The following is an 11,583-nucleotide window of genomic DNA, read 5'->3' as shown; positions in this document are numbered from 1 at the left end:
CAGCCATTGAGGCAATGAGTCTGAGAGACGCTGTGTGTGGGACAGGACTACACTCTTTGCCAGGAGCCTAGGATACCCGCTGGTAGGTTCTGTCCTGACCCGTGTGTTGCCCTGTGTAATGGATCATATTCTATCTATAGTCTAATACCTTACATCTGCTATGTGTGTATGTGAGTGGTACATCATCTCTCCTACCTCACTGACCGAGCACTTTCTGGGGCTATGCTGTGCTATGTATACCTATTTCCCACGGGAACTGTGTGTGTGTGTGTGTGTGTGTGTGTGTGTGTGTGTGTGTGTGTGTGTGTGTGTGTGTGTGTGTGTGTGTGTGTGTGTGTGTGTGTGTGTGTGTGTGTGTGTGTGTGTGTGTAAGTTAGGTTCAGTGAGAAACAATAAATACAGTATATTTCACATAATTCAATACATACTGATATATTTCATATACTTACATATACAGCCAGGTGCATAAATATTGGGACATTGACTGAATTTTCATATTTTGGCCTCTATTCACCCCCACAATGGCTTTGAAATTAAACAAACAAGATGTGCTTTACCTGCAGACTTTCAGATTTAATTTGAGGGTAATTACATCCAAATCAGGTGAACGGTGTAGGAATTACAACGGTTTCTATATGTGCCTCCCACTTTTTAAGGGGCCAAAAGTAATGGGACAAACTAAACAATCCTAAATCTAACTTTCACTTTTTAATTCTTTGCTACAAATCCTTTGCAGGCAATTACAGCCTGAAGTCTGGAACGCATAGACATCACCAGACGCTGGGTTTCATCCCTGGTGATGCTCTGCCAGGCCTCTACTGCAAATGTCTTCAGTTCCTGCATGTTCTTCGGGCATTTTCCCTTCAGTTTTGTCTTCATCAAGTGAAATGCATGCTCAATCGGATTCAGGTCAGGGGATTGACTTGGCCATTGCATAACATTCCACTTTTTTACCCTTAAAAAACTCTTTGGTTGCTTTTGCAGTATGCTTCGGGTCATTGTCCATCTGCACTGTGAAGCGCCGTCCAATGAGTTCTGAAGCATTTGACTGAATATGAGCATATAATATTGCCCGAAACACTTTAATTGTCAGCAGTCACATCATCAATAAATACAAGGGAACCAGTTCCATTGGCAGCCATACATGCCCACGCCATGACACTACCACCACCATGCTTCACTGATGAGGTGGTATGTTTTGGATCATGAGCAGGTCCTTTTCTTCTACATACTCTTCTCTTCCCATCACTTTGGTACAAGTTGATCTTTGTCTCATCTGTCCATAGGATGTTGTTCCAGAACTGTAATGGCTTTTTTAGATGTTGTTTGGCAAACTCTAATCTGGTCTTCCTGTTTTTGAGGCTCACCAATGGTTTACATCTTGTGGTGAACCCTCTATATTCACTCTTGTGAAGTCTTCTCTTGATTGTTGACTTTGACACATATACACCTACCTCCCGGAGAGTGTTCTTGATTTGGCCAACTGTTGTGAAGGGGTTTTTCTTCACCAGGGAAATAATTATTCTATCATCCACCACAGTTGTTTTCCGTGATCTTCCGGGTCTTTTGGTGTTGCTGAGCTCTTCGGTGTGTTCTTTCTTTTTAAGAATGTTCCAAACAGTTGATTTGGCCACATCTAATGTTTTTGCTATCTCTCTGATGGGTTTGTTTTGATTTTTCAGCCTAATGATGGCTTGCTTCACTGATAGTGACAGCTCTTTGGATCTCATATTGAGAGTCAACAGCAGCTGATTCCAAATGCAAATGTCATACCTAGAATCAACTCCAGACCTTTTACCTGGTTAATTGATAATGAAATAACGAGGGAATAGCCCACACCTGTCCATGAAATAGCTTTTGAGTTGATAGTCCCATTACTTTTGGCCCCTTAAAAAGTGGGAGGCACATATAGAAACCGTTGTAATTCCTACACCGTTCACCTGATTTGGATGTAATTACCCTCAAATTAAATCTGAAAGTCTGCAGTTAAAGCACATCTTGTTTGTTTCATTTTAAAGCCATTGTGGTGGTGAATAGAGCCCAAAATATGAAAATTCTGTCAATGTCCCAATATTTATGCACCTGACTGTATATAAAAGTTGCGAAAACTCATATATCCATATATTCATATATCATATTCATACAAGAACACATATATATATCATTCAGTATTAGAACCATTCGTCAACCATGATGCTGCAGCAGGACTCAGCTATCATGGTCACTTTAAACATGATATTAGTCATATTACCTAACTTGTTTTTCTCAATTAGGGAGTATAAAAAATACAATAAGATCTTTCCTTTTACGCACACTGTCTGAGCTATTTACCAAATATAGAATTGCAGCCCAGGGATGTTAGAAGGACACGTAGGCCTCGTCCATTGTATTCCAAGGATGGGGGGAGTATTCTAATAATACGAATAATAATAAACTATTTGTCTCCATCTTTTTATAAATGTGTTATCAAATTATGCCAAAAGTCATCCAATGCTTGCATGCCATAGAAGGAAACAATCTTTCAAAAGGGCGTGATAATGTGCAATGGTTTGTAATTGAAATGACAAGTGTATAAAAGATCTGTGATTTGTGCTCCTCCTTGCTACTTGCGCACTAACCCTGAGAGATGCACTTGTACTCTCAGTAAGATTATTTAATTAATAAAGTACTTATTCTTAAGAATATCCGTGCTGGATTGATTACTTGGTGAAGCCTGGGAGAGTTCATTCCTGTGAAAAAGGGGATTTTCCACAGCTGGAGGCACTCGCTTCGAACTTACAGAATGCTCCGGATCATGTATCCAGTTTAAACATAGTGACGTGTGGAGAACTACTTGCTGATTGGCCAGCGGCTTGAGGGTCTTCACTGGACATCTCTTAATACCTTGGTGAGTGATAGGAATTATTGTATTTATATTTATAATACATATTTCTGTACCACAAGATAGTGTGAGAGAGAAAAATATTGGTGATTGGGTGTTTTCTGCGAGGTATTGAACTCAGGAATTGACAGAGGCCCTGATTCAGAGCCGGACGCTCTGAAAGAGCGCTCGCTCTGAATCAGGGCGTTTTTTTTTTTTATGGAGCGGCCTCCTGGCCGCTCGCATTCCTGTGGGTTGCCACCAGCCATCGGGCTTGCAACGAGACCCTTGTGGTAGGGTCTCGTGGCTGCAAGTCCCAGAGAGCTTTCGGCTCAAACAGTGATGTCAGTGGGGCCTCCCCCAAACAGTAGGCGTTCTCATGGGAACGCCTCCGTTTGGGCAGCCACCCCCCCCCGGCCCGCCCACCACAGAGGGCGTGCTTTCACTCAACATCGACAGCACACCCCCTTTGGTGCGAGACTCAGAGCGACGGATTGGCCGTCGCTAGCCGGGTCTCGTGCATGCGCACAACGGAGCCGGCTCCGTCATGCGTATTCGCTGTGGGCCACCATCGACCCGTTTGCGAGCACTCAGCGCTTGCGAGCGGGTCTGAATCATGACCAGAGTGTGTTGCTGCATATAGGTAATCTTGTAAATAAATCATTGAAGTGGTAAATTTAAATTAAATTGATAAACATAATAACATATTTTAAAATATGGACTGATCAAAAAAAAAATATATATATATATATATATAATTATAATATTTGACCATTTTATTAATTTACTAAACGTTCAAAATATACTGCAAATTGATTAAAATTTGTGAAATAATAATATGAACTTTATATTGATGTGTGGAATATTTGTTGGGGTGGAGACAGTTTTTTTGTAAGACAGACGTGTCCCAAGGTGTAATATAGACCTGGAGAAAATATGGGTGCTGATATTTCCTTGGAGAAAAAGGCTAAAATGTGTTCAGAACAATCATGTGCCTATAACATCATGAAACAAATTAATCCAGATTATATGCAGTTCTGTGATAAATGGTATAAATTGACAAAAGGACACAGGATGTGTTTTCCTGTGTACGGAACATTTAATACAGACAGAATCAGTGAAACATCCACTGCTGAAGTAATATGAAATAACAGAAACAGAAAGCAGTAACACAGCGCCCCCCTGAGAGCAGATTATCGTGTAAAATGGTAGAATACTTGCGCTTGCACCTCTCCCCGTAGGTATAACCGTGCAAGCATCTATTTTATGAGCTGAATGGACGTTTATGAGATTGCAACCTCTTATAAATCAGTATGAATCACTGACATTGCTGAGGCAAACGGTGGCGGCTGCGATTTTGTGGGTTGATATCCCAATATATATTTAAATGCATATAGCCTATCAACCCACTGGGAACCAGACACATCACTGAGGTATTTGTGGAAGATGGGATTTCGTGGAATAATCTTATGTTGAAATGCTGCCTATCAGTTCACTAGGAATAGTAAGGCGCAATTTCATAGGCTGTGTTTTTGTGAATTATCAATTAGGCCAGTGGTTCTCAACCCCAGTTCTTATGTACTCCCCCAATTCACAGGTGAGTTGATCTATTTTGCTGTGTCAGTAATTATCCCACCTCATTCCACAGACACAAATCCTGAAAACATGACCTGTTGGAGGCGCTTGAGAACCACTGAATTATGTGATATATATTTATTAGTCTACAAGATCCGTTCACTTCCACAGTGCCGTGGGCGGTTCAGGGCTTGATGGCGCGCTATGCGGGGATCGTGTCATCCTGGATCCACTGCCTGATAAAATGAATCGCGCCATTGGGAACGGGCCCATGAACCTCTCATATGCGCCTCCCCTCCGTTATCTCTTGGAGGGCATTTGTAAAATTATGGCAACTATCGATACAACTTCTAAAGCTATAACAAAATGTCAGACTCTGATTAGTTGTAGGGGCAACACCTGCCAACATGTCCTTGGACTGTAGGAGTATTCTGACGAAACTTGTGCCAACAGAGAAAATATAAACTCCACACAGAAAGCACCCTAATTGAAACCAGTGCCCTAGAATCGTGAGGCAGCAGTGCTAACTACTAAAACATGGAAGTACAGTATTTAGAGGTACACTACTGTTTGGGTCCCACGACACTGACTAAAGTTGACCAGAGCACAGCCGGCCTAAAGACGCCCACTGCTGCCTTCTCACATCCGTCCAATGTCGCACTCCTGCGTAAACATTGGTACCATTGACGCACATCAAGTAGTCAGGCAGTATCTATGGCAAGTCTGACCAGCAGCAAACACGGCAGCTCGCCTCGCACGCGGAGAGCTCTCATGCTGCGCATGCATTCGCACTGGCTAATCTATGCATGCCCATTAAATGAAGTCTAAACGGTGAGATACGCCTGCGTATCTAACCACCACCTTGTTACCTCCCCCAAACGCTGACCACGCAACGCTTACCTTGCGAATGGACCATCTGTGTGTACTTAATCCTAGTGCAATCGCGATGCGTGCACTTGCGACTTACACTCGTGCGCAATGGCAAATAATAGCTTTATTTGTGTTAATATCGGCACTGCGTCCGCTGCTGTATTAGGCTGTCTATGTGTATGTATTCAGTAAATAGGCTGTGTCTGCTGCCCACTGGAGTAATACAGTAGATAAATAACTAAGGCCTGATGTGAGTCACACGCGGCTCCGAATGTGGCCACATCTAGCGAGCGAGAAACATGCGCAACTTTTCATATACCCAAGGGATTCTGGGCCTTGGACATTTCTCTCCGTTTGTGCAGTGGACGTTTATTGAGATCAACTGCGCACAGAAGAGATCTGTCTCGGGGGGGGGGGGGGAGGGGCGTGGAGCCAAAGTTACATCATATTCTGATCCATGCGCTTGACAAGGAGACACCTATTTCCATTGTATCTTTTGCACCTAGCACGGGATAGATGTAAGTGCTGATTCTAGTGATGATGCCTGCGCTCTCTGACATAAGAAGTGGGGCAGTGTTACACAAGCGCATTAGGATGTACATATAGTGGCATTAGCATTCCGTCTGCAATCTAGCCGCATTCCGAATTCATCATCATTTGGACTTGCGTGGAGATCAGAATCAGGATCTTATTGTGCAATATGTAATAATGGTTTCATTTACTCAAAGATGAATTGGTTGAAATGTTTATGTTTGTTTTTTATCTCTATACAGTTTTTCCAAAAACAAATCATGGCTTCTGAGGACCTGCAGACTGAGCCGCCAAACCCAGAAGACTCCGGGCCCCCGGGGCCCCGTTCTGTTAAAAAGAAAAAAAAGAAATTAAAAGAGGAGATAAAACCTTCTGGAGAGACCAATGGCCACGAAGAGGAGGACCCTTCCAGCTCTCAGGCTGAGATAGAAGACTTGACCAAGGCTGGGCACAGGGCCCTGACCTCGGGCGACCTCCAGGTGGCCATGTCCTGTTTCAAGAGAGCCTTCCTACTCTCTCTGAGCACAAAACAGAAGACTGTCCAGCGGGCCTGTGCTTTCAACCTGGGAGCCGTGTACGTGGAGACTGGGAAACCAGAAAAAGGACTAGAGTTCCTTCTGAAGTCACAGCCCAGGGCTGGAGATGGAGAGGAACCTAATGGAGATCTTTATTTCAACCTTGGCATGGCCTATGAGGCCCTGCAGGATTTCCCCAAGGCCCTGGAACATTTTAGGAAAGCGGTTATTCTCTACAAGCCATCGCAGCTTGTAAACGAGGCAGACACTCACATGAAGATGGGTTACTGCTATTTGGGTATGAAGGACAGAGCGCGGGCGGCCCAGTGCTTCCAGGAGGCTGCCAATTCTTACATGGAGGCCCAGAGGCTGGACATGGCTGCGGTGGCCCTTAATGAGGCTGCCAACTACATGTTACAAAGTCAGTGCTATGACTCGGGTCATGTCCTCCAAATTCTCAATGAGGCCCGTATGGTGTGTGAACACATCACTAAAAAGGACCTGCTTGGTAGGAAAATATTATATATATATATATATATATATATATATATATATATATATATATATATATATATATTTATTTATTTTTTATTATTATTATTATTATTTTTTTATTATTATTATTTGTATTTAACAAATGAATTAATCAATACAGTATATCATTTGTCAATCGTTTAAAACTTGAGACAGTCCCTGGAAGTTAGGGGCCGTTGGCAACTATGGCATCTTCATCTGATCAGCATTGCATACGTATTTCCAGTAAAATATAGATCAGTCCCATTTTCCAAAGGTTAGAATGTGCATGACCTTATGGAAAAGGACTTTGACTGATCCTAAAAGGGGCTTTGAGTATGTGGCATGCAGTGTGGTCTGCCGGCACTTGGCTATTTTGACCATATTTTTCCATCAGAACCATTGGAAGGTATGCTAGAGTACGGAGAGCCGGTCCATAATATAACATTGGTGTATTTCACAACATAGCACAAATAGTACATATGTATTATGTTCTGTACCCATAGCAACCTATCAGCTTTTATCTGTCAGATTGGAGTAATGGATGCCAATTCAGTGGCATCACTAGGGTTGGAGATACCCAGTGGGGTAAATGGACCACATATATCTGAAAAGGGGGCATGAATGGCCATGTTGGGAAAGGGGTGTGTCATCATGGCACTCTCCCCATTTCCTTCTCTTTGAGGGCGATGCTGGGCTGCCCCCAGAGACTCTCCCTGCACTGCCGGCTCCTCATCAGTGACCAAGAGCTGGGCGTACCCCCTGCAACCCCCCTAGTGACGCCACATAAATACATATTTATACAGTGCACATATTTTACACTCAATAAACCATACACAGATGTGTGACAATTACATATATACCATGTTTCAAACAGTTATAGAGCGACACTAAAGATTTATCCTAACTCTAGATGCTATAGGCAAGTGCACGGGCGTCTTTCAGAAACAACTATAACATTATACAAAGACCTGTGTCTCTCCAGCTGTAGTGCTGGCTGGCAGGGCATGCTGGGACTTGTAGTTTCAGATATCAATAGACCCGAGCACAGTCCCACAGTGAAACTACATCTTCCAAAGGGGGCCCATATTTTATGCATTAATAACAAGGTTCTGCTGTTGTCTCGCAGGCAAGTTGTATAATGACATAGGCCTGAGCTACGCCCAGTTGAAGGTTTTCTCTCTGGCCGTGGAGAGTTTCCAGATGGCACTGCCATTCTGCCAAGAGGACGAAGCAGGAAGACACAAGGAGGCTGTGATTTTACAAAACCTGGGGGCAGCGTATAACACCCTGGAACAGTACGAGGAAGGACTGGAGTACCACAAGAAGGCTGCAGCATTGCACAGTATGTACGAGATCTTTTTTTTTTAAGGCTTTTTCTGCATATAGATGCTGTAACTCATAGCAACCAATCAGATATTAGCTTTCATTATTCTAGCTGTACATGCCTGAACAGAGCTCACGTCTGATTGGATACTATGTGTTACCTAATACTAGTTTCATTGTGCTTTTTTTTTTTATTCTGTTTTTATTGATTTTCAAAAAGCATGATAAAACGGACAAAGGACAGTAATGAAAAGCAACTGGCCAATAGAAAACAGCCATAACAGCTTTACATTAGGTTCAATAGCAAGATCATTACACTGTAGAAGTGTTGATGATCAGAGTAAAATAAGTGAAACTACATCAGTAAATGTATGGAAAAATGATTGTGTTCACAATAAACAAAAAGAAAAGAGCAAAAATAAAAATAATTGCTCTGCGGTATAAGGTTAGTCTAACCCCTACAACACATACTAGACATGTGAACATAAACATAAATGGCCTTTCCAAGGTAGTAATTGTCAGAGGTTGCTGATTACCAATTCAGGGATGAAGAGAGTACACTTAAAATCTTACATCTAATATACAGATCAGGAATTAACGAATTGGCCTCAGCATTCATCTGCCTATGTAAATATCATGTCGTAGGCTGTAAAACCTTTAAGATATCTTGTTGTATAGTGGAGTTCAAGGATTCAATAAATAATTATACAACATATGGTACAGCCTAATATACCCCAATATAGCCAATACTCCAACACATATACCCCACATGATACAGCCTGATATACCATAATATAGCCAATACTCCAACACATATACCCCACATGATACAGCCTGATATACCCCAATATAGCCAATACTCCAACACATATACCCCACATGATACAGCCTGATATACCCCAATATAGCCAATACTCCAACACATATACTCCACATGATACAGCCTGATATACCCCAATATAGTCAATACTCCAACACATATACCCCACGATACAGCCTGATATACCCCAATATAGCCAATACTCCAACACATATACCTCACATGATACAGCCTGATATACCCCAATATAGCCAATACTCCAACACATATACCCCACATGATACAGCCTGATATACCCCAATATAGCCAATACTCCAACACATATACCCCACATGCAACCAGATGGTCTTATGCCCCATAGAGCCAAGTAGCCTCACGTTATAAGAAATAGCGAATACAGTACCTTCATATAGCCTCACATGTAACCAGTATACCTTCATATAGCCTCACATGTAACCAGTATACCTTTCATTTAGCCTCACATGTACCCAGTATACCTTCATATAGCCTCACATGTAACCAGTATACCTTTCATTTAGCCTCACATGTACCCAGTATACCTTCATATAGCCTCACATGTAACCAGTATACCTTCATATAGCCTCACATGTAACCAGTATACCTTTCATTTAGCCTCACATGTACCCAGTATACCTTCATATAGCCTCACATGTACCCAGTACACCTTCATATAGTCTCACATGTAACCAGTATATCTTTCATATAGCGTCACATGTAACCAGTATACCTTCATATAGCCTCTCATGTAACCAGTATACCTTTCCTATAGCCTCACATGTAACCAGTATACCTTCATAAAGCCTCACATGTAACCACCAGTATACCTTTCATATAGCCTCACATGTAACCAGTATACCTTCATATAGCCTCACATGTAACCAGTATGCCTTTCATATAGCCTCACATGTAACCAGTATATCTTTCATATAGCCTCACATGTACCCAGTATACCTTCATATAGCCTCACATGTAACCAGTATACCTTTCATATAGCCTCACATGTACCCAGTATACCTTTCATATAGCCTCACATGTAACCAGTATACCTTTCATGTAGCCTCACATGTACCCAGTATACCTTCATAAAGCCTCACATGTAACCAGTATACCTTTCCTATAGCCTCACATGTAACCAGTATACCTTTCCTATAGCCTCACATGTAACCAGTATACTTTTCATATAGCTTCACATGTAACCAGTATACCTTCATATAGCCTCACATGTAACCAGTATACCTTTCATTTAGCCTCACATGTACCCAGTATACCTTCATATAGCCTCACATGTACCCAGTATACCTTCATATAGCCTCACATGTAACCAGTATACCTTTCATATAGCCTCACATGTACCCAGTATACCTTCATATAGCCTCTCATGTAACCAGTATACCTTTCCTATAGCCTCACATGTAACCAGTATACCTTTCATATAGCCTCACATGTACCCAGTATACCTTCATATAGCCTCACATGTAACCAGTATACCTTTCATATAGCCTCACATGTACCCAGTGTACCTTCATATAGCCTCACATGTAACCAGTATACCTTCATATAGCCTCACATGTAAACAGTATACCTTCACATAGCCTCACATGTAACCAGTATACCTTCACATAGCCTCACATGTAACCAGTATACCTTCATATAGCCTCACATGTAACCAGTATGCCTTTCATATAGCCTCACATGTAACCAGTATGCCTTTCATATAGCCTCACATGTACCCAGTATACCTTCATATAGCCTCACATGTAACCAGTATACCTTTCATATAGCCTCACATGTACCCAGTATACCTTCATATAGCCTCACATGTAACCAGTATACCTTTCATGTAGCCTCACATGTAACCAGTATACCTTCATATAGCCTCACATGTAACCAGTATACCTTTCCTATAGCCTCACATGTAACCTGTATACTTTTCATATAGCTTCACATGTAACCAGTATAACTTCATATAGCCTCACATGTAACCAGTATACCTTTCATTTAGCCTCACATGTACCCAGTGTACCTTCATATAGCCTCACATGTACCCAGTGTACCTTCATATAGCCTCACATGTAACCAGTATACCTTTCATATAGCCTCACATGTACCCAGTATACCTTCATATAGCCTCTCATGTAACCAGTATACCTTTCCTATAGCCTCACATGTAACCAGTATACCTTTCATATAGCCTCACATGTACCCAGTATACCTTCATATAGCCTCACATGTAACCAGTATACCTTTCATATAGCCTCACATGTACCCAGTGTACCTTCACATAGCCTCACATGTAACCAGTATACCTTCACATATCCTCACATGTAACCAGTATACCTTCACATAGCCTCACATGTAACCAGTATACCTTCACATAGCCTCACATGTAACCAGTATACCTTCACATAGCCTCACATGTAACCAGTATACCTTCATATAGCCTCACATGTAACCAGTATGCCTTTCATATAGCCTCACATGTAACCAGTATACCTTTCATATAGCCTCACATGTACCCAGTATACCTTCATATAGCCTCACATGTAACCAGT

The 11,583-nt window shown here is 41.9% G+C and overlaps 1 protein-coding gene across 1 annotated transcript in view; it reads left to right on the top strand.

Annotated features, from left to right (window-relative positions):
- The window catches only part of TTC24 (tetratricopeptide repeat domain 24), a 34,389-nt gene continuing 22,806 nt past the window's right edge, over positions 1 to 11,583 (top strand). Inside the window, exons 1-4 of the mRNA XM_088449615.1 lie at positions 1 to 82; positions 2,681 to 2,887; positions 6,079 to 6,859; positions 7,994 to 8,209. Of these exons, the coding sequence (XP_088305741.1) occupies positions 6,097 to 6,859; positions 7,994 to 8,209 (979 nt within the window). The 5' untranslated portion in view covers positions 1 to 82; positions 2,681 to 2,887; positions 6,079 to 6,096. The remainder of the gene's footprint in view (positions 83 to 2,680; positions 2,888 to 6,078; positions 6,860 to 7,993; positions 8,210 to 11,583) is intronic.

Source organism: Taudactylus pleione, unplaced genomic scaffold (assembly GCF_031769625.1).
Source record: "Taudactylus pleione unplaced genomic scaffold, aTauple2 ptg000490l, whole genome shotgun sequence".
Classification (NCBI taxonomy): Eukaryota; Metazoa; Chordata; class Amphibia; order Anura; family Myobatrachidae; genus Taudactylus; species Taudactylus pleione.
The sequence above is the reverse complement of the archived record's forward strand: the minus strand, read 5'-3'. Positions and strand labels throughout refer to the sequence as shown.